The 27,878-nt window shown below is 41.3% G+C and overlaps 1 protein-coding gene across 1 annotated transcript in view; it reads right to left on the bottom strand.

The window, feature by feature from the left end:
• LOC124260719 (ATP-binding cassette sub-family A member 2-like) overlaps window positions 1–27,878 on the bottom strand; it is a 105,758-nt gene that overhangs the window by 31,078 nt on the left and 46,802 nt on the right. Inside the window, 22 exon segments of the mRNA XM_046695007.1 lie at window positions 1,193–1,389; window positions 2,542–2,622; window positions 3,358–3,599; window positions 4,666–4,736; window positions 5,585–5,764; window positions 6,461–6,665; window positions 7,254–7,404; window positions 8,154–8,344; window positions 9,982–10,096; window positions 10,715–10,818; window positions 11,588–11,763; window positions 12,278–12,539; window positions 13,716–13,844; window positions 14,620–14,883; window positions 15,442–15,606; window positions 16,447–16,509; window positions 17,620–17,721; window positions 19,971–20,066; window positions 21,639–21,863; window positions 21,865–22,026; window positions 24,511–24,632; window positions 25,659–25,819. Of these exon segments, the coding sequence (XP_046550963.1) occupies window positions 1,193–1,389; window positions 2,542–2,622; window positions 3,358–3,599; window positions 4,666–4,736; window positions 5,585–5,764; window positions 6,461–6,665; window positions 7,254–7,404; window positions 8,154–8,344; window positions 9,982–10,096; window positions 10,715–10,818; window positions 11,588–11,763; window positions 12,278–12,539; window positions 13,716–13,844; window positions 14,620–14,883; window positions 15,442–15,606; window positions 16,447–16,509; window positions 17,620–17,721; window positions 19,971–20,066; window positions 21,639–21,863; window positions 21,865–22,026; window positions 24,511–24,632; window positions 25,659–25,819 (3,464 nt within the window).

The following is a 27,878-nucleotide window of genomic DNA, read 5'->3' as shown; positions in this document are numbered from 1 at the left end:
TCAGTGCATCCACAAATCCCAGATCCATCCTCCAACAAAGGCAATATGCATCTTTCCATATACTGTAAACGCATCCACAAATTTTTGATCCAATCAGTAATTGCTGCCAACCACTAATAGCAGTGAAAACAAACAGAGTAACCTGTCAGGTGGCATATTGCTTACTCACAGGAAATCCTATCTGTGCGATATACTAGTACACAGTAATCCATTTACTCACGATATCAAGACAGAGTTCCTGAATCGAGTACAGAGTCGTTTCATGGTAATCTGTTTTGTATCAAACCATCTGTCACTACGATTGGTCGAAATAGTTGATCCATTGATATACATTGATCCATTGATATACATCCATCCATTTTAAAATGTATCCAAATTGCATCTCTATCTATACCAATATACAACATCACATATGCATTCATTCACCAAAATGCATCCTTCTATATGCATCCACTCATCAATGTCTAGTTTCATATCAATATGCATCATCACATATGCATTGTTCCCACCCAAATGCATCTTTCCACATGCATCCGTTCATACCAATATGCATCATCCCATTTGCATCCTTTCCACAAAAGAACATCCTTCTAAGTACATCTCCTGATCCTATCTCCATCTTTACCAATATGCATTGTCCCATAAGCATCATCCCCACCAATATGCATTGTCCCATATGCATCATCCCACCAATATGCATGATCCCATATGCATCATCCCCACCAATATGCATGATCCCATATGCATCTTCCCCACCAATATGCATGATCCCATATGCATCATCCCCACCAATATGCATGATCCCATATGCATCATCCCAATCAATATGCATGATCCCATATGCATCATCCCACCAATATGCATGATCCCATATGCATCATCCCCACCAATATGCATGATCCCATATGCATCATCCCCACCAATATGCATGATCCCAACCAATATGCATGATCCCATATGCATCATCCCATATGCATCATCCCACCAATATGCATGATCCCATATGCATCATCCCCACCAATATGCATGATCCCATATGCATTCTTCCCCACCAATATGCATGATCCCATATGCATCATCCCCACCAATATGCATGATCCCATATGCATCATCCCCACCAATATGCATGATCCCATATACATCATCCCCACCAATATGCATAATCCCATATGCATCCTTCTCCCCCTCTCACCTTCTTTGTACTGCATCAGCAGTTCCCAGATGGCCCTCCTGGCGTAGGGGTCAATCCCTGCAGTGGGTTCATCCAGTATCACCGTCCTTGACCCTCCCACGAAGGCAATGGCGACCGACAACTTCCTCTGCATTCCTCCCGACAAGGAGTCGACCACTGTGTGCCGCTTGTTGGGCAGGTCAAGGTCCTTAATCATTCTGACAATACAAAGAGCGAAGCATGTAAACTCTACCTTTGTTAATAGGGACATTGTTTAAGACAATCGAACTCCCAAATGTCTGAACAATACTTATTCACACGAGAGTTATATATCAAAGTATAACTGACAGATTGTATAGTGTCCCAACATCTTGTAACAATCTGGGCTTGATGGTGGGGTAGCCTAGTGGTTAAAGTGTTCACTAATCATTCAGAAGACACACATGGGTACAATGTGTAAAGTCCATTTGTGGTGTCCCCGGCTTTAATATTGCATGGTTGTGTGGTGTCTGTCATCCAGTGTGGGATTTGCTTAATCTTCCATTAGGATGCAGTGTGTTACTTTCAGTTTGTTCCAGCTATATGGCATTGATCTGTAAATAATAGAGTCTGGACCAGACAATCCAGTGATCAATATCATGAGCATCAATCTACGCAATTTGGATACGATGACATGTGTCAACCGAGTCAGCAAGCCTGACCACCTGATCCCGTCAGTCGCCTCTGACAACAAGCATGGGTTGCTGAAGATCAATTCTAACAAGGATTTTCAAGGGTTTGTGTTATTTTTCAGTTTTACATATACAGTGGAAACCTGATAAGTAAAATTTCAAGGGACTCGCCAAAAAGTGTTTACTTATCAGGTATTTTACTTATCCAAACTTATAAAACCTGCAAATGACAACCATATGCATGTATATGTATGCATATGTAACAATGAACAACTTATCAGGGCTGGCCTCCAGTTGTCAGTGTATTGTCAACTGCTTGACGCCAGCGAGCTGCAAGTAGGATGTTTGTTTGACTGGAGACTGACACGACTGCCCTTCATGTCGGATTATGTGGTGATCGCTAATTTAGTTATCCAGTCTCTTTTGTTAAGTAATTAACTTCCAGGGACTGTGAGAAGACATTTAGTTAAGTGGTATGGTTTACTTATCCGAGTTTAGTTAACCGGACTCTAATAGTGATAATTAATGAAGAAATTTGCCAGGACCAAAGAAAAGTGTTTACTTATCAGGTCTGTTTAGTTAAGCGGTCTTTACTTAGGCGGTTTCCACTGTATAAAGTAGGCTGTTAATAACACATTATTTTCTACAATATTTCTTATTTTCTGGACAACACAGTAAAATGGGGAAGTCTGGTTTTACCTGTTCATCTCTGTCTTGATATCTGACGACTTCATGCCCTTCAGCTGGGCATAGAACCATAGGTGCTCCTCCACAGTCAGCCTGGAAGTACAAGCAATTCTTGGATATAGAAAATACAAGCATGGCCCTGGCAATGGTTCACATGGCTTGCTGAAGACCAAGTCTAACCTGGATGTTCAAAGTAATAATGGCTGTTCAAAGACTTATTTTGGGGTGTTGATATGTTTATTTTGAGCAGCTACTTGAATAATCAACACTGTCATAGTATACATAGAGAGATCACAGGAAAATTTATACAAACCTGTAGAGGTTATGAATTCTTTGAAGAAAGTCCTCCTTGGGGTACTTATAAGCATTAAAATGTCCATTTTGAAACCTACGACAGTTGTAACTATATTTCAATAAAAAAATATTTACAAAACGAAAAAACGTTAAGCATGTATGAGACCACCCTTACATGTTTACAGATTTTACCTCAAGAGCAGGTAACTCTAGCCGACAACCTCGCACCTCACTTTTCATGCTGTCGTCTTAGAAGAGAGACATGCGTGTCGTTCATTGATGAAAATGAGTGTTAAAGAATCATCGAATGTATGTATGGTTCCTCTTTTGCTTATAAGTACCCCAAGGTAGAGTTTACATGCTTCGCTCGTTGTATTGTCAGAATGATTAAGGACCTTGACCTGCCCAACAAGCGGCACACAGTTTTCATCAGCAGCTTTGAATAGCGCTGTGGTGATATGGAAAATAATATAGGAACACTTGAATTTTCCTGTGATCCTTTATTTGTTTCTCTCAGTATATCTGGTCCCTTACTTGTCAAACAACACATTGTGCTGCGGACACATGCCGAGACTCTGCCTGATGACGTCCATGTCGCTGCGGATGTCAAGGCCATATATCGTAGCGTATCCTGATGTTGGGGGGATGAGGCCGGTCAGGATGGACATGGTGGTGGTCTTCCCTGCACCGTTGTGCCCGAGGAAGGACGTTATCTGGCCTTCGTAGAAGTTCAAGGACAAGTTCTTGATGGCAGTCTTCTTGCCAAGTTTGTATACCTGATGACAAATACACAGGACATTACCACTAATCTACCAGTGAGGAAGTATGGTTTTCTGCTTTTAGCGATATTCCAGCAATATAATGGCCGAGGACACCAGAAATGGGCTTCACACATTGTACCCATGCGGGGAATCGAACACAGGTCTTCATACCATACAGGGGCGGTGGGGTAGCCTAATGGTTAAAAGGTCTGCTCGTCATGCTGAGGACCCGGGTTTGATTTCCCACATGGGTAAAATGTGCAAAGCCCATTTCTTGTCTCCCCCGCCATAATATTGCTCTCATTCATGTCATGGCGGATTCCAAATATTCTTAGAAGAGGGATTAATATGGAAGAAAGCTGGAGCTGTTCAGGTTATAGAAAAACTGCAACTTTTGTGAATCTAAGGAGGAAGGTATGAAGCTGACATTGTGTGAGTGTCTGTTGTTTTATTATCCAGTTGTTTTATTATCCAGTTGTTTTATTATCCAGTTGTTTTATTATCCAGTGATTGAGCAATCAACACCGATATGCCCGAAATACTAGACTGAGGATCAAAATATGAAAATGAGAGAGGAAATTCTTTAAAACATGTTTACCTAAAGTCAGAAGTGCACTCATAACAAGACCATAACATAAAAACGGAACACACTGACATAATTATTTTCAGATTTGTTGACATGCCAGATCTGCTGTTGGATGTATCAGTAAAGATTTGCTTTGCTAAAACACTGTCTGCATCTATAATATACACCCATCTCTTCACATCTATATTTCTACAGGGAAAAGTGTACATTACTCACAAGGAATACTGGCAACAACATCTTTCCAGGCTGAGAACTGAACCCAGTTGTAGGCATGACAAGTGAACACCTTTTCAACAAGTTAGTGAGTAAATGAGTTAAATTTTACGCTGCCTTTAGCAATATTCCAGCAATATCACAACAGGAGACACCAGAAATGGGTGTCACACAATGTACCCAAATCTTCCCATGTCGAACGAAAGTCACCGCCCCTCTTCAACAAGGCTACCCATAATTCCATATAACCATGGCAGCTTGCCTTCTAATACTGATCATTACCTTGGTCAGATTGTCTATACACACTCCTTCAGGCAAGTGGACAGGATCCTGCTCAAACATAATGCTCCGATCTGGAATGACACAAGAGTTCAGAAATAACAAGGTTACAATTCTTTTAACAGCATTTAAAAGTTGTACACATAAAGGCGAGAATTTACGGATTTCAGGGTTTTTTTATTTTGAGGAATACACTTCTGTTATTAAAAAGTAAATATTCCCAATAACTCACCATCAATTCTACATATTTCCTTGATAATGAGGTTTAAAAAGGTATCATGCACAAAGTGTGTTTGAACCTTAAAAGATATCGCTCTAGAAGGGCAATACAGTATTTCCTCTATTAAAGACCCCCATGTCCATTAACTAGGCATGAGCAGCTGATTCAGTGTTTTCTGTTTAATACGGACATTAAATTCTACAGAATCTACAGCGCCCAAGGGAGTAATATGTCAAGGAATACAGTCAAATATTTCATCGAATGACGGATGGTGACCCAAAGTTAAACAGAGGTCAAGCTTCTCATCTGTGGACAGGACATACGATAATTGGTCATTTAGAGTGAGTGAGTGAGGTTAGTTTTATGCTGTTTTAGCAATATTCCAGTACTATCACAGCGGGGGAACCAGAAGTGGGCTTCACACATTGTACCCATGTGGAGAATCGAACCTAAGTCATCGGCGTTACGAGCGAAGGCTTTAACCACTAGGCTACCCCACCGCCCCTGGTCATTTAGAAGCTGGCATGCATTGCTGGTCCTCCATCTTGATAGAGGAAATATGGTCCAAGTAAGTGTCAGCCTACTTTTACTGCTTTGTTAAATAAACCTACTTATCAAGCAGATACATTAATTTGAATTCGGTTCAAAGTAAAGGTAACCAATTTTACTCAAATTGTTTCTAAAGACTGCAAGCTCACTCACCACCACTCTGCTGCGCCATGGCACACGCCTGGTCCTCCTCTGTGACTGACACGTGGCCACCGTTGCCACGACGACACAGGTCTAGGATGCTGGTGCAGTCGTCGCTGTGTTTGACGTGGCTGCCGCACCAGTAGGACTTGGTGAAGGGGAAGTACCAAGGCTTGGAGAGGCCGTACATTCCTGAAGGAAACGGCAGATTATTACGGTCAAGCACAGCAGAATCACTTGTAGAAAGTGATTGTAACTCTGTGATTACTGTGTGTGGAAGACTGACTGGGTTTTAGCAATACATATGATCACGGCGGGGGACACCAGAAATGGGCTTAACATTGTATGTGTTGAAACGAATCCGATTAACAATGGTTTTGTATGTGAGGGCTAGTTACCACCCCTACTGTGTGATGGAGGTGAGGGTTACAGTAGGATACTATGATGATACACCATTGTAAAATGTTGGTGGGAGTAACAATGGTTTTGTATGTGAGGGAGTTACCATGTGTGCGAGTTAAGGTGGCAACTGTGTGTGAACTGTGATAGTTGTGGCATGTTTGGGAGTTAAGATGGTTGTGAAATGTGTGTGAGTTTCGATGGTTGTGAAATGTGTGTGAGTTTCAATGGTTCTGAAATGTGTGTGAGTTTCGATGGTTGTGAAATGTGTGTGAGTTTCAATGGTTGTGAAATGTGTGAGTTTCGATGGTTGTGAAATGTGTGGGAGTTCCAGTGGTTGTGAAATGTATGGGAGTTCCATGGTTGTGAAATGTGTGGGAGTTCCAGTGGTAGTGAATTGTATGGAAACCACAACAGTTGCAGTATGTTTAGGACATGCCATTGGCCAGAAATAATTCCCTGTATGTTATAATGACCATAACCAAGTACCTGGGAAGACATGCTCGATGTACCAGACGAGGAGTCCGTACAGGAAGGAGTCGAGGATGATCATGAGGATGACCATGAAGAGGGTGTACTCGTCGTCCTCCACGGGGGACATGTAGATGTTATCCCACTGTACCCCCACCCCCATCTCTTCATAGTAGGCAAAGTACTTGGCCCCTAGGCCGAACGCTGTGGTGGACGAGAGGGACTGAAACACAAGCAGGGAACTTGTCACACCATTGTACGAGCATGACAGTTGTCTTAAGTGAGTTAGTTCAAAATTGCCTCTGTTCACCAAGCAGAAAATGGGTCATATGACTATTTACCTTCTAGTGCGTCACAGATAGCTTGGGTTATTCAGGGTAATAACATCAATTATGTTGCATGCGCAAGAGCATGCCCCTGTGGTGTGGAGTTCAGCATTATATAAATGGCCGTATTGTAAGCTTTTAGTCTCTCAAAAATGATTTCAAGAATTCAAGGTTACAGATGTAAAGCCTGTTCAAAGATCATGAAGGATCTCTGAATGATTTGGATTGCTTCATTAGAAAGAGCAGACTTTAAGAAACCTAACTATAAAAGGTTTCGTTTTCGAAATGCTGAAATAGTCCCCCTTATGACCTGTAAACAATTGTGTTTGAACCAGACAAACCAGTGACTGCTATGATATCATGCCAAACAACCAACCAAGCCTCCGAACCTGACAACTGATATTTATATTTGCCTCAAATGCCAAGCTATAAGCATGGGGGTACGGCAGGTCTCAGTCAACATTTTCAAGACAGCATGTACCCACCACGAGTGACTTGACATATCCCGGGATGCGGTCACCGGCGATGTCCTCCTTGATGGCGACGTACATGTAGGGGACGTAGGACAGGAAGTAGATGATGCCGGCACATGCTGCAGCCACCTTGGCCTTGGAGTACAACACGCTGATGAGGAAACTGGGGAATAGAGAAACAAAGAATTGAACAACATCCACTGATAGTGGGGCGCGCTCATCACACTGAAGGCCTGGATTCGATTTCCAACATGGGTACAATGCATGAAGCTTATTTCTGGTGTCCCTGTCCTGTTAACGCCGGAATATTGCTAAAAGCGGCACAGAACCTAACTCACCCACTCACCCAATGATAGTTGTCATGAGCCAATAGCATCAAGGGTTGTTTGGATTTCCAGGTTTTACTAAACATCTTCTTTATACAAAATTTTCATTAGACTGATATCACAAATAAAAAATTAAACATGTTAAAATGGATGATAATGTTCAGAAAATGATTCACTTAATCTATAAATTTAAATAAATTGATTCCTTGGGCTTTCAAGTCAGCAGTATTCTGTTGCGTATTGTCATCTTTGATACAAAACAATTTACAGTTTACTAAACTGGAAGCAAACTCATAGAGTCTTAGAGCTCAACTTCCGCTGATCCCCATCTCAACAAGGGAGATAACTGTGTAACAACAGCTCAACACAACAGTAAGATTTTAATATTTTTGCATCAGAATTTTCCATCACCTCAACATTATGAGACTCTATTACTTTCAGATATGGAACTGTCTGTTGACGTCAAATGTGTCAACAATAATCGCTTAAAATTCTTCTGAAACTATTATTATCAGTTGTGTTGCTCTATCTGACATTAAATGACACTGGGGTGAGATTCTCTGTCAGCATATCCCCACATACTTACCATAACGATATGGTAGCAATAACGTAGACCTCGAGCAGCATAAACACGACGAGAGGATCACTGTGGGCGAGAACACGACCATATTTGAACATGGCGGTGAGCACCCCAACCGTGATGCTCATCTGCAGGAATGTCGTCAGGAACCACGCACACCAATGGACAGCATTGTTCATACCCATCATTTTCATCACCTGTAACCATGGCAACAGAGATGTAACCTTACTGTACGGCATTCAAACAAAGAACTTAGGATATGAATTTCTGATTAGATGGATTTTATACGTGACCAGTTCAAAAGTCTGATTCCTTAAGTTTATCAGGGGAGGCGAGGGGTTAGTGGCCTTGCAAATATTCCATCAAACAAAATCACCATACCTTATTCCTCAATATTTTATTTAGAAATTAAAACAAACAAAAACTCCCATCCTTTTTCACCTTCCATGTTTTTAAGAACTTTTCAATACTGTGTCCGTAATACAGAGATGCCAACCCCAAAGTGTTGCAAATAGTAGCTTCAAGGATCAAAATTATTAGTTTAACCATAAAATTAGTAGTCAATTAAATACAGTGAGACCTCGGATACCCGGACCCCAGATATCTGGAAACCTTGCCTTCCGGTCAATTTTTAGTAAAAACCAATCTCTTACGTTATAAAAGTGACTGTCTATAACGGATATTCGGTTTCCGTTTCCGAACGGTACATTTTACAAACAAACCGGCTAAATCAACACAAAATTGACTCACCTATCCGCAGACGAAGCTTTGATCTACCGCTAACCGTGTGAAGGGAAGTGCAAGAGTCCCAAGTGTTTTGACACGAGACATGGTCGGCTAATCCGGATTAATGATAATCAAGGTATTGGTGGTGATTAGAAGGCCTAGCTGACACTGAGTTAACCATTGAGTTCTAACTGTTAAGTTGTTTATTCAGTCAAAGCAATAAAAGTGCAGCAATTCAAGTCAGTCAGTCTTTCAATTGATCACAAATGGCTAGTCAACCTACTAAACGCAAGCGCTATGCAGTGACAGCCAAGGAAAAGAAAGAGATATGTCTTTACAAGAACAAAATCCCAAAGTAAGCTTTAATAATAGTACGAAGGCCTACTCAGCTACTTTGAGAACAATGGCGACCGTGAAAACCTGGACAAAATGTTGTCCGTCGTGTTGCAAAGGAGCGGCACCCAGTGTAAGCAGTCCTCAATGAAAGACTTTTTCAAAACTGAATAATTGTTAAGGTATGATTGTTGTGTTGTGATGCTGTTTTTGAATGTCTTTACATGTACAATAAACGCTTGATGATCATAAACATTTTGGATTTTCCTTGAGGTGTATGAAATCCAAAAATCCAGATATCCGGATATTCAATTATCCGGACGATTTACGTAAAAACGAATGTGTCCGGATATCCGAGGTCTCACTGTACTTCAAATCATGATGGATTCTGAGAAAGATAATATGACACTAATCAACTGCGAAGCTTTAATTTCACATACCTCCAACACCAGATTTCCAAAATATCAGCATCTCTTTTTGGTGAAAATGTATTTAATGGATGAAAATATGTTTTTGTCTATATATCCAAATTTTAATGAATTTTCTTCAAATTTTGTAGAATTTCTAGTGCAATCGTATTACTGTAGTTTGAAGCTAAAATTTGTAGTGACTACAATAAAATCGTAGAGGTTGGCATCCCTGGTAATGATTGTTTTTTACCACTACTGGAAACTTTCTATCAATATCACTACTTTAATAGGCTACTCCACAGCCCTTCACAGCATATGTAAAAGTGTTAACTGCGACAGGTGCTTGCTGTCTTTATGCCACTTACCTCTTTGAGCCGCTGTTCCTTCTCGTACACAATGCTCTGAACCAACATGGCCACGGAGTACACCCACGATATAGTCAGGCACAGGGGCATCACATGCTCGATCATGAAGACAAATCTGCAACAACAAACACATCAGTTGTGTTCTGTCATTCAGACTGCCATGGTTGATAGGTAGAATGTGGTATGGGGAAGGCAGACTGGTAGGTGAAGCCAGGCGGGTGGGCACATTGGTTGGCGCTAAGGTGGGTGGGGATAGGGAGGTTGGGTGGGGTAGGGTAGGCAGTCGGTTCAGGGTAGGTAGGATGATGGGGATATGTAGGCAGGTGGATGTTTTGTTCTTTGTTCAATGCCACACAATATTCAGACTATAAGACAGCAGTCTGTAAACGGGATCTTCGAGTGAGTGAGTGAGTTTAGTTTTACGCCGCACTCAGCAATATTCCAGCTATATAGCGGTGGTCTGTAAATAATCGAGTCTGGACCAGACAATCCAGTGATCAACAGCATGAGCATCGATCTGCGCAATTGGGAACCGATGACATGTGCCAACCAAGTCAGCGAGCCTGACCACCCGATCCCGTTAGTCGCCTTTTACAACAAGCATAGTCGCCTTTTATGACAAGAATGGGTTGCTGAAGACCTATTCTACCCCGGATCTTCACGGGTCGCGGGATCTTCGATGGTGAGATGGTAGTGGATAAGAGAACAAAGACAAGTCTGTAGGCACACTTACTGGTCATACATGAAGCATGGGTAAGGGAACTGTTGAGCATAGGTCCCTGGTTCCACCACGTCACGCTCAACCTGGACATCGATGATGGCTCTCTCCACAATGTCCTGAAGTAGACGCATCACACATTAACAGATTCCCATTTACAGGCATTTGTTTGTTTGTTTGTTGTTTGACATGCACTCAGCCATATGGCGGCGATAGATAAATAATTGAGTGTGGACCTGACAATCCAGTGATCAAATTACAGGTATTTAAACACTCGCAAAGGTAGAAATCCAGTACAAACATTTAAAATTATTTCTCATTGAAGACTATGGGGGTGGTGGGGTAGCCTAGTGGTTAAAGCGTTGGCTCGTCACGCCGAAGACCCGGGTTCGAATCCCCACATGGGTACAATGTGTGAAGCCCATTTCTGGTGTCCCCCGTCGTGATGTTGCTGGAATATTGCTAAAAGCGGCGTAAAACCAAACTCAGTCAGTCAGTCAGACAGTTGAAGACTATGTGATAGATTGTATAGAATTTAAGCACTAATGGCCCTGTTGTCTAACCTGTGTCATTTCACTGTGCACAGTTGGGTCCCTTGGGCATGCAAGAGGCCTGTGATTGTGGGTTCAAATCCCTGTTTGCATCAGTAATGTTTCTGGGTTTGTCAGCACCACACCAATGCTCATGGTTTAACTAAAGTCGTAAACGTCTAAGATTCACTCGCTCACCCAACCACCCATCCTAATCCCTTCCTCCCACACACCCCCGCCTGCCGCCCACTCAGTCACTCACTTTCCCACCCACCCTCTCGCTCCCTCACTCGCTCCCTCACTCGCTCCCTCACTCACTCACTCACATGAACCCCTACAAACAATCCATCAGGGCTACCTGGATCCAGACGAAGCCGAACTCATAGTATGGATGACTGCTGGGACCAGGACCTGGGTACCACGTCTGCTTGCGGACAAACTTTGTAGTCGGGGTGAAGGTCGCATTCTGGCGGATCTTGTAGCGGATGTGAGGAGGAAGGGAACCGTCTGCTCCTATGTTCTCGAATACAACACCTGGGAAAAAAGTTCACCAATTGCTTAAACTATTTTGACAACTTACATAGTTAGTCACATGCCTTTTCTTAAGTACCTGAACGATGATAAAGACTGGAATACTATTGTAAAGAAACTCACTATAATCAGCGAGCATCTTCTTTTCTTGCGTTTGTGTTTTTACACCCTGACATATCAAAGTGCGGTAAATGTACACACAGCTCATCTTTCTAAATGATGTATGAGTTTTTGTGTGTTCAAAACCTAACCAATACTATCTGTTAGTGATTAACAAAATAATGATTACTATCTCCGAGTGAAAAATACAGTATTGATTACCATCTCCTAGTGAATAATAAAGTAATGATTACTATCTCCTAGTGAATAATAAATAATGATTACTATCCCCAGGTGAATAATATAGTAATGATAACTACATCCTTGTGAATAATAAGTAATGACTACCACATCCTAGTGAATAATAAGTAATGATTACTATCTCCTAGTGAATAATAAGTAATAATGTCCTACCCACCTGCCAACACACTGACATTATCATGGTAAGCTTCATTGAGGAAGTACTGGACCATAGCTGTCTCATTGTCGAATCCCTGGAAGACGTTGAGACTGATGCCATCCATCAATGTGAGCCAGCTGTGAGCAGCCTTGTTGATGACCTTGATGGAGTGTAGGTACTCCATGCTGGTGGGCACCGTCTCGTTAAGGAAGGGAGACAACTGCGGGATCTGGAACATCCATCCCAGCAGGCCACGGTGTTCTTTAAGTTCATGCTGCATCTGTTTTCCAAAAAGAAATGAGTGAGCAATTGTGTGTGGTTGAACACAACTTTTAGCAACATCATGAATGGGAGACACCAGAATTGTACCCATGTGAGGAATTAAGCCCAGATCTTCGGTGCGATGAGCAAACATCCTAACCTCTGATGAAGGAGCAAGAATTAGCTCTAAAACGTCAGAGTTAAGCCACCTGGGTGATCAACCATTGCACTAACCATACAGAAAAAATAATATGAAGGAATGCAAACAGACAGAAAACTCAGACATACATCAGACAACCAAATGACAGACAGACAGCAGACACCTTAACTGATAGACAGTCACAGATAGACAGACAGCAGACATCTAAAATGATAGACAGACTGTCACAGATAGACAGACAGAAGACATCTAAAATGATAGACAGACTAACAGACAGACAGCAGACATCTAAAATCACAGACAGACAGCAGACATCTAAAATGATAGACAGACTGTCACAGATAGACAGAAAGACATCTAAAATGATAGACAGACTGACACAGACAGACAGACAGAACACATCTAAAATGATAGACAGACTGACACAGACAGACAGAAAGAAGACATCTAAAATGATAGACAGACTGTCACAGATAGACAGATAGAACACATCTAAAATGATAGACAGACTGACACAGACAGACAGCAGACACCTAAAATCACAGACAGACTGCCAGACAGGCATAAACATACAACAGACTGCCACAGGCAAAACATCAAACAGACGACCAAAATCATAAAAATAGTGACCCACAGACAGCCTTACAGCAGACAGACAGCCTTACAGCAGACAGACAGACACAGACAGCCTTACAGCAGACAGACAGACACAGACAGCCTTACAGCAGACAGACAGACACAACCAGACACAGACAGCCTTACAGCAGACAGACACAGACAGCCTTACAGCAGACAGACAGACACAGACAGCCTTACAGCAGACAGACACAGACAGACACAACCAGACAGACAGCCTTACAGCAGACAGACAGACACAGACAGACAGACTGTCACAGACAGACAGACACAGACAGACACAGACAGCCTTACAGCAGACAGACAGACACAGACAGACAGACTGTCACAGACAGACAGACACAGACAGACAGACTGTCACGGAGGACAGACACAGACAGACACAGACAGACGTCCTACCTCTCTGATGGAGTCCAGGTTGTGGGCAGTCTTAGGCTCCTCCAGGTATTCCTTCAGTTCCACAGACACGTTCAGCCACGTCCTCGCATAATCACTGATCAAGTCAATGAAAGCAAATGAAGCATTTGCCTGAAACAAGAACACATCAGCTGATCTAATGTTTCAAATCATAACATCTAACACAAGCTTCAGTCAACTCTATTATAACAAGAGGACATATTGCCTCAATCTGGAGTGATTCAGAAATGGAGTTTGGTTACTTATTCCCCATTTTTGGTTTCTGGCCATTGGATGCTGTCAGCTGCGTGAAGAAAAAATAATTTTGCTTCATATTTTTCAATATTCCAATCATCAAAGGACACCAGTAAGATCGGTAAAAAGAACAGTTATTCATAACAGACACAGCATTTTTATCAGATGATAATATCAGACTTAAGAGTTATTCCGTGTAGAACTATTTCTAAAATATTGCAAATATACTGTGGCGCATTACATCATTAAAACAAAATATAAAATTGAGGTTGGTATGTTGCAAATGTAATGATAACAGTTTGGCAATAAGAGCAGGGAACATATGAAATGTACCTTACACGTTAGTGGAAAAAAATAATAGTGAGTCGGTGAGTATGGTCTTTCTCCACTTTTAGCAATATTCCAGCAATATCATGGTGGTGGACACCAGAAATGGGCTTCACACATTGTACTCATGTGGGGAATCAAACCCAGGTCTTCGGCATGATGAGTTAATACTTCAACCACTAGGCTACTCTACCACCCCAGAAAAATCATAAAAATTAATCATGCAAGTGCAAGGTAATAGCAATATTTTTACCTCGACAAAGGACCATGGTCCCCACTACAAGGTAAATATGTTGCCATTTAAGAAAATTGAATCATGAATCACCTGAATCATGACGTCGTCAGCGGAGGTGTTGGCCGGAGCATACAGGACCTTGGGATTGCTGTAGAGGACGTGCAGTAAGATTCCTAGCATCCTGTGTTGTCTGGACGACAGACTGAGGGCGTCGAGACCGGACCGGTGTTCTTGGTTGCCATCCGTGTCTGTAGGGGTAGTTGGGGGAGGAGTGCCGCACACAGTCTGCTGCATGAAGGACCACAACTTGAGGAGGCCTTGGGGACGCTGGGACTTGGGTTTCACTGGCGGAAACTGGAAAAAATTGTGAATGGAATAATCTTTTTCCCCTTCCAGTCATCCTGTCTAAACATTTTATTATTTCACAATGGAAAATTACAGTTTTATTTGTCATGGATATATGTCCTCGGCAATAAGTATGGTTAGACTTACCTACACTTGACATTTTTTTCAAATTTTGAAATGACGATTTCATTTGTCATGGAAATATGTCCTCTGTAATAAAAAGAGTTACCTGCCCTTGACAATTCCTCCAATTGTAAAATTACGGTGTCAAGGAAATAAATCGGCTGTATAAGAATGTTTAGAGTTACCCATCCTTGACATTACTGAAATCTTAACAAGACATGTTGACAGAAAGGGAGATAAAAATACAAAATTATCATTTTTTTCTTTTTTCAACAATTATATAACTAAACAAAAAGCAAACATGATTTGGGACAACTTGATTGCCACAAAGTAATTTGGGAAACTCCATCACCAATAACAACAGACCAAATAATGCCCTGTTAGCATAGATATTCCCCCATAGATATGCCCCCATAGATATGCCCCCATAGATATGCCCCCTACCTTGGTCGGAGTTGTGTCAGTGGTGTTGCCTGCAGCCGGTGTTGTTTCGTTACCCCCTTGGTGGGCGTCGGTCGTGTTGTCGATGTCGAAGGCGTCCTGAGGGATCATCTCCACCAGGTTAGCCAGCATCTCCAGCTCTGTGTGGAACTGGACGAACTTGTTCACCTGCAAATCAACGAAAGTCAGTTATGTGAGAGTTTGTTTGTTGTTCATTGTGAGGGAGTGCTTGTTTTGTTTGTTTGTTGTTCATTGTGAGAGAGTGTTTGTTTGTTAAGAGGGAGTGTTTGTTTTCTTTGTTTGTTTGTAGTTCATTGTGAAGGAGTGCTTGTTTTGTTTGTTTAATGTCCATTATGAGGGAGTGTTTGTTCATTATGAGGGAACGTTTGTTCATTAAGAGGGAGTGTTTGTTTTCTTTGTTTGTTTGTAGTTCATTGTGAAGGAGTGCTTGTTTTGTTTGTTTAATGTCCATTATGAGGGAGTGTTTGTTCATTATGAGGGAGTGTTTGTTCATTATGAGTGAGTGTTTGTTTTCTTTGTTTGTTGTTAATTATGAGGGAGTGTTTCTTTTGTTTATTTGTTGTTCATTGTGGGGGAGTGTTTGTTTATAATGCTATTTTTAGGTCATAAGTACATGGTCACATGACCAATATTAATGAGCCTCATTCTGAATTGGCAATCATAACACGCACATGTACAGGCACTCACAGTAAAGACTGAGTTTAACTTATATTTTGAAGTTGCCAATCAGGTACCAGTCTAGAAACAAACTTTTGAAGGGTGTAATGAACAGCATGAACATGGTTCTATGCAATCGGGATATCATGACATGTGTCAACCTCAGTTAGTGAGCCTGACCACCCTATCTGGTTAGTCGCCTTACGACAAGCATGGGTTGCTGAAGACCAATTCTAACCCAGATCTTCACAAACAGTGAGCATTAATCATTACCATAGTTGGAGTGACTAAACCAGGCTTCATACTCAGCTGGGTACTAAATGAACTTACCTTTGTGATGAAATTGGAAATCTTGTATGCTGTGGATGTGATGTTCACAGGTTGCAGGTTTAACTGAAGTCAGAATGAAACTCTCTAACTACTCAACCTACTTCACTATTAACATTTCACCACACACAGTGAGTGAGTTAGTTTTACGCTGCACTCAGCAATATTCCAGCTATATGGCGACGGCCACTAAATAATAGAGTCTGGACCAGACTATCCGGTGATCAACAGCAATAAGAATCAATCTACGCAATTGGGATACAATGACAGGTGTCAACCAAGTCAGTGAGCCTTGCCACCTGATCCCGTTAGTCGCCTCTTACGTCAAGATTGGGTTACTGAAGATCAATTCTAACCTGGATCTTCACGGGTCACATGTGACCTTGAGAAAAGTTCTGTTTTATCTCGAACATAGCTACGGGTGAGACCAGTGGGAAATGTGCTGCATCCTAATGATGTTATAATGTATGTCTCACCATGGTGACGTTACAACATCCCTCTCACCATGGTGACGTTACAACATCCCTCTCACCATGGTGACGTTACAACATCCCTCTCACCATGGTGACGTTACAACATCCCTCTCACCATGGTGACGTTACAACATCCCTCTCACCATGGTGACGTTACAACATACCTCTCACCACGGTGACGTTACAAAATCCCTCTCACCATGGTGATGTTATAACATCCCTCTCACCATGGTGATATTATAACATCCCTCTCACCATGGTGACGTTACAACATCCCTTTCACCATGGTGACGTTACAACATCGCTCTCATCATGGTGACGTTACAACATCCCTTTCACCATGGTGACGTTACAACATCCCTCTCACCATGGTGACGTTACAACATCCCTCTCACCACGGTGGCGTTACAACATCCCTCTCACCATGGTGACGTTACAACATCCCTCTCACCATGGTGACGTTACAACATACCTCTCACCACGGTGACGTTACAACATCCCTCTCACCACGGTGACGTTACAACATCCCTCTCACCATGGTGATGTTATAACATCCCTCTCACCACGGTGACGTTACAACATCCCTCTCACCATGGTGACGTTACAACATCCCTCTCACCATGGTGACGTTACAACATCCCTCTCACCACGGTGACGTTACAACATCCCTCTCACCATGGTGATGTTATAACATCTGTCTTACCATGTTGACAATATCCTGGTCTGTGACAGATCTACGCAGGTACGCCGACAAATCGTCGAACTGAGCGGACGTCATGTTGCACAGGTCCTCCTGGAGATGAATCTGAAAGAAGTGATGAGTGTCAACATCAGATCAACACTGTTTTGTGTTGTGTTGTGTGTTGTGTTGTGTTACCAGGCCGCAGTGAAGTATGAATACCCCACTCAGACACATTATACTGACTCCGAGCCGACCAGTCCTTGTTGTACCCATTAATGCCGCGCGCCAGGCAGGGACCAACAAGTACCATAACCACTACACCACGGATGGCGGTTCTGTGTTGTGGTACAGGCACCAGATATGTTTATGCAAACATCCAGTCTCATCTTGGTTAGTTACTAAACAAGGGAAGGAGTTCTATAAATATAACAAGTTCTTTATTACAATATATGCGATGTTTCGGTGTACATGCTAACACCATTGCCACTTAAAAGAAGTTGGTTATTTACAGCAGTTTCCAACCCTGGAACAGAGGAGGGGACCAGGAGGTTATAGTACATTCTGTCCAGTCCTCTGTGTTCATAAACAATGTTTACATAAAATATAATAACTAACACTCTATTGAAGTGATCCGAAGTGGTATAGGGGAATATGACTCTCCCATAATGTTTGTCATATTTTTGGATGTAATCATGTTATTGTACAATTTTGTTCCAGATGCTCCTCTAAAAGAGAAAAGAGAAAATTACTTTACATTTTACAATGCAATGTTCATTTTGTCATCACTTATCCCCTAGAGATATTTCTGGGTGACCCTACCTAGAATGGGTGCCTCTCCAACATGCATGTCCCCTTCCCTCATATGGATAACAAACCCTGTTACGGGTGACCCTCCTACATGTGGGTGACCCTGCCTCAAATGGGTGACCTTCCCTAATATGGGTGACCCTTCCTAATATGTATGACCTTCCCTACTATGTACGACCTTCCCTTATATGGGTGACCTTTCTGATATGGGAGACCCTTCCTAATACGTATGACCTTTCCTATTATGTATGACCTTCCCTAATAAGTATGACCTTCCCTAATATGTACGACCTTCCCTTATATGGTTGACCTCTCTGATATGGGTGACCCTTCCTAATATGTATGACCTTCCCTAATAAGTATGACCTTCCCTAATATGTACGACCTTCACTTATATGGGTGACCTTCCCTAATATGGGTGACCCTTCCTAATAAGTGACCCTTCCTAATAAGTACGACCTTCCCTTACATGGTTGACCTTTCTGATATGGGTGACCCTTCCTAATATGTATGACCTTCCCTAATATGGGTGACCTTTCTGGTATATGGGTGACCCTCCCCAATATGGGTGACCCTTCCTAATATGTATGACCTTCCCTAATATGTACGACCTTCCCTTATATGTATGACCTTTCTGATATGGGTGACCCTTCCTAATATGTATGACCTTCCCTAATATGTATGACCTTCCCTAATATGTATGACCTTTCTGATATGGGTGACCCTTCCTAATATGTATGACCTTCCCTAATATGTACGACCTTCCCTTATATGTATGACCTTTCTGATATGGGTGACCCTTCCTAATAATATGACCTTTCCTAATATGTATGATGACCTTCCTAATATGTATGACCTTCCTTATATGGGTGACCTTTCTGATATGGGTGACCCTTCCTATATGTGACCCTTCCTTATATGTATGACCTTTCTGATATGGGTGACCCTTCCTAATATGTATGACCTTCCCTAATATGTATGACCTTCCCTAATATGTATGACCTTTCTGATATGGGTGACCCTTTCTAATATGTATGACCTTTCCTAATATGTATGACCTTCCCTTATATGTATGACCTTCCCTTATATGGGTGACCTTTCTGATATGGGTGACCCTTCCTAATATGTATGACCTTTCCTAATATGTATGACCTTCCCTAATATGTATGACCTTCCCTTATATGGGTGACCTTTCTGATATGGGTGACCCTTCCTAATATGTATGACCTTCCCTAATATGTATGACCTTCCCTAATATGGGTGACCTTTCTGATATGGGTGACCTTCCCTAATATGTATGACCTTCCCTAATATGGGTGACCTTTCTGGTATATGGGTGACCCTCCCCAATATGGGTGACCCTCCCTCAAATGGGTGACCCTCCCTAATATGGGTGACCCTCCCTCATTTCCTCTGACCTACCCAACATTACAATAAATGATTGGTCGTTTCCATCCATCCAAGCTGTCAGTTTACAACCCTTGTTTATAGTTTCCCTGCATCAGTGCATCTGAAGTATATCCCAAAACATGTCATTCTGGTTACTGTATCTGGACATCTCTTACCAGTGAATCATTGTGGGTTTGAGGAAAGAAGAGGTTTACAAGCAGCGAAGGGTCACATGACAGTTCTTTCAGGGAAGACGGCGAGAAAACCTCCATCTGAAACATGACAATGTGTTAGTGAGTGAGTTGGGTTTAATATCAAGTGTTTCAGATATATCAGTGATTCTTCACCTTCATCATCATCATCATCAACATCATCATCACCACTGGAGGTGGGGTAGCCCTATGGTTAAAGCATTCGCTCGTCATGCCAAAGGCCCAGGTTTGATTCTCCACATGGGTACAATGTGTGAAGACCATTTCTGGTGTCCCCCGGTGTGATATTGCTGGAATATTGCTAAACGCAGAGTAAATCACAACTCACTCACTCACTCAACACTACCGACACGACCATCATCATCAACAACAACCACCTGTCAGACCGTCAGTTAGCCGAATGTCTGAGAAAAGACCAAGGCCTTTGGTGTGTGACTGGGTCTAATTTTATATCATTTAAGCAATATTCCATCAATATCACGGCGCTGGACAATATTCACACATTGTACTAAGGGACCGTTCATAATGTATGGCTGGGGGGTGATGATGATTTTAAGGGGGGTCACTCATTTTGTTCTGGGGAGTCAGCAATTTTGTACACACGTAATAGGGGGCAGCAATTTTGTACATAAAAAATTATGCTTAGAAATTATGGGAAGGTAGGGGTCTATGATTTTGTACATAAATTTTAGGGGGAGCTGTCATTCACATTGTACATGCGTCTCCATAAAAATCATCATCAACCCCCCTAGCCATAAATTATGAATGGTCCCTAATGTGGGAAATAGAACCTGGGTTTTCACTGTGACAAGCAAACACTTTGACCAGTAGCCTACCCTACCGCCCTTAACTTTGGTGAATCCACAGATGCAGTAATGGTGCTTCTACACCAAGAATCATTATCAGCTGACAGTGCACATTTGTTGTAGATGTGTTGCAGTAGAATGCTTGACAAAAATCTTAACATACAATGACTTGAATGAGCAGTTGAAAGATGGCAGATTAATGGAGCTATAACAAATAACAACCAGGGCTCCAGATAAGGGCCGTATCGGCGTATGGACGGATATAAATTATGCACGATACGGTAGGAAATAATTATAGAAAACGTAGAAGATATGCACTACAGCAATGGTGTACGGTCTTAGTATCATTTACAGACTTATTTTTTTAAAAGTATTGTTGTATTGTTTATTGACCTGTTTAGATAAGAGTAGCAATGTTGTGACGCATATAAGAAACGAAACACAAGATTACTGATACTCCTGTAATTCCAACTAGTACTCTATATGGTTTTCCAGTACTCCTCTGTTGAAAATATAAGCAATACGTACTCCTAATGTTGAAAAATGGCAGGATTATCTTGAGCCCTGAACAACTAATTGTCTAAAGCAGTGGAAGCTGGGCCATCTGATCAGGGCTGACGATGAAAGACGTATTGAGACGTTCAACGATACTGACCAACGCCAGGGCTTCCAGACCGGCAGAAGAGTCGCCACAGAAAGCTGATCGGAGCAGCATCGCATACGTAACCAATTGCTGAAAAATTATCTTGAAAAGAAACACAAGATTATCTGAACAACTAATTGTCTAAAGTGGAATTTTCAACATCCAAAAACAACATAAACTCACCTTCAGCAGCTGGGCCATCTGATCAGGGCTGACGATGAAAGACGTGTTGAGACGTTCGACGATACTGACCAACGCCTCGATCACCACTGCCATGTTTTCATGTTCCAGCAGCCTGGGATTACTAATTATCTTCTGAAATATCTGATTCTCTAGATTATCAATATGGCCACTGGCAGACCTCTCAAGGATGTCTTCAACGATGCCTTCTACAGCCTTCTTGAGTATTCCTTGACCAGTGTCCTTCCAGGGGAAGCTTATGTCGCCCGTTCCCCCTGACAACGACTGGAGTATGTCCTCCATTGGTCCACCGTCGGCGCTCCGTTTCTTTATTGCGGTTCAGGGTTTCTTGCATGTGTATCATGTCGTCTCCAAACAGGTACTTGTACACCTGGGGATGGATACAGGTTCATCATCATCATCATCATCATCATCATCATCATCATTATTATTTGTGGTTCAAAGTGTCCTTTATGTGCACCAGAACACTATTTGTTACCAAATCGTGTTATTAAACCGTAACTAATGCCCCTCGTTAAGACAAAGCACCCCTTTTTTTTAAAGTATTACTTTAATAAACACTAGATCAGTTTCCTGGTGGCAAAACAGTTAGTCCTGTAGACAACCATTTTGAAAACTGAAACATGGAAGGATGTACTGAACAAGATAAAAACTAAAACATATCTTTCCTGTTTACATTAAGTTTATATTCCACCATGTGTGAGTGAGTGAGTGAGTGAGTGAGTGAGTGAGTGAGTGAGTGAGTGAGTGAGTGAGTGAGTGAGTGAGTGAGTGAGTGAGCGAGCGGGGAATCAAACTCGGCTCTTCGGCGTGAGACCGCCTCCGTGGTGTAGTGGTTAGAGCATTCGCCCAGAGAGCGGAAGGTCGCGGGTTCAATCCCCGACCTTGTCATACCAAAACACGTTAAAATATGGTACTTGTTGGTCCCTGCCTGGCGCTCGGCATTAATGGGTACAACAAGGACTGGTCGGCTCAGAGTCAATATAATGTGTCTGCGTGGGGTATTCATGCTTCACTGCGGCATAGTATCTCAGTGGGCTAGCACTATAAAACCAGCTTCAGTCTGGGCTAGTACAAGCAGCCGCACATACACATACACACGCATGCATGTCGTCATATGAGCTAAATATTCTCCAGCTCGACGTTAAACCCAATTTCACCTCTTCGGCGTGAACAGCTAATGCTTGGTCTACCAATCGCCCCTAACAAATTACAATCACAAAAAACAGGTCATCTGCCCTTTAAATTGACAAGACTGGACTGTTCTTTCCTTCAGGAAGCCTATCCTGGCGACAATAGTAGGGGCAGTGGCTTCACTCTCTGTTTCCTTGTTGGGCTCATACCAAACAGAACATTGCCTTACACAAAGACGGAATATATATGGGCTAGTTTCACATGGATGGACATGTGTTGTAGCAACTGTATTTAATCACTGGCTGTGAACTATCAAGGATTGATAGAATATAAGTAACTAGTTTCACAAGTGTCAAAATGTGATGTCGTATGCATATATTGTCTAAGTGAGTGCAGTATAGTGGTGGTCCGATTAATTGAAATAATCGAAGAATGGTCGCAGTGACTAAAGGACCAAGCAATCGAACATGTTTTCTCATAATCGAACTCAACCAATATTGGAACACTTGTTTGCATCAACAATATTTTTCACAAGGTTGCTTTTGTCTGTGTCATTAAATTTACATTTCATAAGCACAAGCTCGTTCCAAGTCATGATTGAATTTATCTTAAAGAATCCAGGAAATCTGTGTTCCTAACATACTAATAATCCTTTAAATATGCAAAATTTGCAAATGGATTATGTTTAATTTGCAAAAAAACAACAAATTACTACATGTTTTTTCTTTATTTTTTACACAGACAACAGGAACATTTGATAAATGACGCTAACCAATTATTTTCAATGATTGATCGGTTGAAATGGACCAATCATCAATTATGAGATTTTAACCAATTCCCAACACTAGTGCAGTACTGTGTTGTTATTGAGCATAATGTTAGTTGAGCAGCATGTCAATACATAACATACAGATAGTATGTTAAAGGAACTAGTTTCAAAAGGGCCGAAGTATGATGTCGTGTTCGTCTGTAGTCTTAAGCATGAACGGTAAGTTCTGAATCATATCTATATTGAGCATCGTGTCGGTGGTGAGCGTCATGTCAAAGTAGAGCATCGTGTCGGTGGTGAGCGTCATGTCAAAGTAGAGCATCGTCAAAGTAGAGCATCGGTGGTGAGCATCATGTCAAAGTAGAGCATCGTGGTCGGTGGTGAGCGTCATGTCAAAGTAGAGCATCGTGTCGGTGGTGAGCGTCATGTCAAAGTAGAGCATCGTGTCGGTGGTGAGCGTCATGTCAAAGTAGAGCATCGTGTCGGTGGTGAGCGTCATGTCAAAGTAGAGCATCGTGTCGGTGGTGAGCGTCATGTCAAAGTAGAGCATCGTGTGTCTGTGGTGAGCGTCATGTCAAAGTAGAGCATCGTGTTGGTGGTGAGCGTCATGTCAAAGTAGAGCATCGTGTTGGTGGTGAGCGTCATGTCAAAGTAGAGCATCGTGTCGGTGGTGAGCGTCATGTCAAAGTAGAGCATCGTGTTGGTGGTGAGCGTGGTGGGCGTCATGTCAAAGTAGAGCATCGTGTTGGTGGTGAGCGTCATGTCAAAGTAGAGCATTGTGTCAATACAGACAACACAGAATATGGAGAACATAGTTTCACAAGGATGGAAGGGGAACATCAGTACTTTCTCCCTTGATGTTATCAAGTTGCAGAATCTCATTGATATTGACAATACAGAGGGGGACCCAGATTCTAACATGTGGTAGAGAGCTGTAGAATCAGTACTTACCCCTTGGACGTGAATGGTCGAATTGAGCAGTGTGTCGATATCCTCTCTTGGCAGAGAGAGGTTATTGTGGAGGAATGATATCAGACCATCAACGCTGGGGAGCACCTGGGAGATCTCAAAATCTAAAAAATTGAAAGCAAAATCCTGTATTTATAGAAAACAGTTCTCCCAACCATATCCCAGCAACCTATAGTCAGCTCTCATTAATCCGACACTCATTAATCTGACAATCACCTTAATCCGACAAAAAATTAGGGAACCATTTAAAACTGTGACAATGACTCTCGTTAATCCGACATTCTCGTATTTTATATGTATGTTATGCCATCTATGAATGTTAATAAATGATATCAAGGATGTATTGTTATATTTTTTATTACTGTGAATGTTTTTACATACGTAGACTATAACCAGATCTACCATTTCTGATATGCATGCAACAGTATGGCGATCATGACATTTAGTAAACATTGATATTTTCACACAAATAAATCCGACATTCTCGGTAATTCGACATATTTCTCTGCAACCACAAGTGTCGGATTAACGAGAGCTGACTGTATTTCAGTTTTCAAGATACTGTGAGAATTTGACATTGCGCAGTTCAATACTCATCATTTCCGTCACGGGATTGTCTAATCCAAAAAGTTATTTACAGACCAGTGTCAAATACCTGGAATATTGCTCAGTTCAGCATTATACAACAAAAAAACCTACAGGATTTACAAACAAAACAAATAAATGTACATCTAAATGCAATGAAGACACAGATTATGCAGAGTTATTTCTCTATGGGAAGCTTGAACCTATGAAGATCCGGGTTAGAATTGGTCTTCAGCAACCCTTGCTGTAAGAAGCGACTAACGGGGATTGGGTGGTCAGGCTCGCTGACTTGGTTGACACATGTCATCGTATCTCAATTGCATAGATCGATGCTCTTGTTGTTGATCACTGGATTGTCTGGTCCACACTCGATTAATTACAGACCGCCGCCATGTAGCTGGAATATTGCTGAGTGCGGCGTTAAAACAACAAACAAACAAACAAAACGTGGGAAGCTTGAACATGGTGAGGTACGTATTTACATTAGTACACAGCAATATGTATCAATAATTTACCAGTAGGGTAAGTAAGTACATATATCGTACCGGAGGTATTTTTAAACTTGTCATGTAGAAAAGCTGGGTCATCTATGATGCTCTTGTACAGGTCTGGGATCTGGTTCATTTCTTCAGGGGTGAAACCTGGGTCGAAGAAATTGCGATTCTCCGCCAACACCTGCAGCCTATTAAGGACGGACGTGGTGGAGCTAGAACAATAATAATAATAATGAAAATTGATATAGCATTAAAGCCAACCACTAAGTGGGTGCTCAAAGAAAGAATAAAGAATCAATTATTATTTCTCAAAATCTTCACACAAAAAATACTTTTATTTGCATAAAACTGTCATCATTAGATTGTATACACTAAAGATCTGTCTTTCAGTATCATGATACATACTGTACCATGACACGTCAAGATGTAACCTGGCTAAGGTGATAAAATATCACCTTATGATGTCATAATAAGCATTTGTATCAAATTGTCACTTGTCTAAAGAGACAAATATCATATCATGACCTTACTAAAGGGATAAGTATAGGAATGTGACCTGACTTTAGTGATATGTATTGTATTATGGCCTCACTATAAAAGTATCATATCACGACCTCTGACTGTAATGATAATTATCATATCACGACCTCACTTTAGTGATAAGTATCCACCTCACAATAGTGATAAGTATCATATCATGACTTCAGTGACTATAGTGAAGTATAATGTCACGACCTCACTATAGTGATAAGTATCATATCACCACCTCACATATGATAAGTATCATATCATGACCTCACTATAGTGATATGCATTATATCAAGACCTCACTATAGTGATAAGTATCATTTCACAACCTCACTATTGTGATAAGTATCGTATCATGACCTCACTATAGTGATATGCATTATATCAAGACCTCACTATAGTGATAAGTATCATATCACAACCTCACTATAGTGATAAGTATCATATCACAACCTCACTATTGTGATAAGTATCATATCACAACCTCACTACAGTGATAAGTTTCATATCACAACCTCACTATTGTGATAAGTATCATATCACAACCTCAATATTGTGATAAGTATCATAACACAACCTCACTATCAAATATCACATCACAACCTCACTATTGTGATAAGTATCATATCACAACCTCACTATTGTGATAAGTATCATAACACAACCTTACTATTATGATAAGTATCGTATCATGACCTCACTATAGTGATAAGTATCATATCACAACCTCACTATTGTGACAAGTATCATATCACAACCTCACTATTGTGACAAGTATCATAACACAACCTCACTATGGTGATAAGTATCATATCATGACCTCACTATAGTGATATGCATTATATCACAGTCTCACTATAGTGATAAGTATCATATCACAACCTTTAACATTTGTGATAAATATCATATCACAACCTCACTATTGTGATAAGTATCATATCACAACCTCACTATTGTGATAAGTATCATGCCACAACCTCACTATAAGTATCGATCACAACCTCACTATAGTGATAAGTATCGTATCATGACCTCACTATAGTGATAAGTATCATGCCACAACCTCACTATAGTGATAAGTATCGTATCACAACCTCACTATAGTGATAAGTATCATATCACAACCTCACTATTGTGATAAGTATCATAACACAACCTCACTATTGTGATAAGTATCATAACACAACCTTACTATTGTGATAAGTATCATATCACAACCTCACTATTGTGATAAGTATCATGCCACAACCTCACTATTATGATAAGTATCGTTTCATGACCTCACTATAGTGATAAGTATCATGCTAAGGTTCATGACCCTCACTATTGTGATAAGTATCGTAACATGACCTCACACTATCATATCATGACCTCACTATAGTATAAGCATTATATCACAACCTCACTATAGTGATAAGTATCGTTTCATGACCTCACTATTGTGATAAGTATCATATCACAACCTCATGACCTCACTCATAGTGATAAGTATCATTTCATGACCTCACTATAGTGATAAGTATCGCTTTCATGACCTCACTATATGATAAGTGATAAGTATCATATCATGACCTCACTATTGTGATAAGTATCATAACACACATGACCTCACTATATCATGATAAGTATCATATCATGACCTCACTATATAAGTATCATATCACAACCTTCATGACCTCACTATATCAGTGATAAGTGACAAGTATCATTTCATGACCTCACTATAGTGATAAGTAAGTATCA

The sequence above is a fragment of the Haliotis rubra genome, unplaced genomic scaffold (assembly GCF_003918875.1).
Source record: "Haliotis rubra isolate DU_JTF1 unplaced genomic scaffold, ASM391887v1 Scf771, whole genome shotgun sequence".
Lineage (NCBI taxonomy): Eukaryota > Metazoa > Mollusca > Gastropoda > Lepetellida > Haliotidae > Haliotis > Haliotis rubra.
This window is presented reverse-complemented; position numbering and strand designations above follow the sequence as displayed.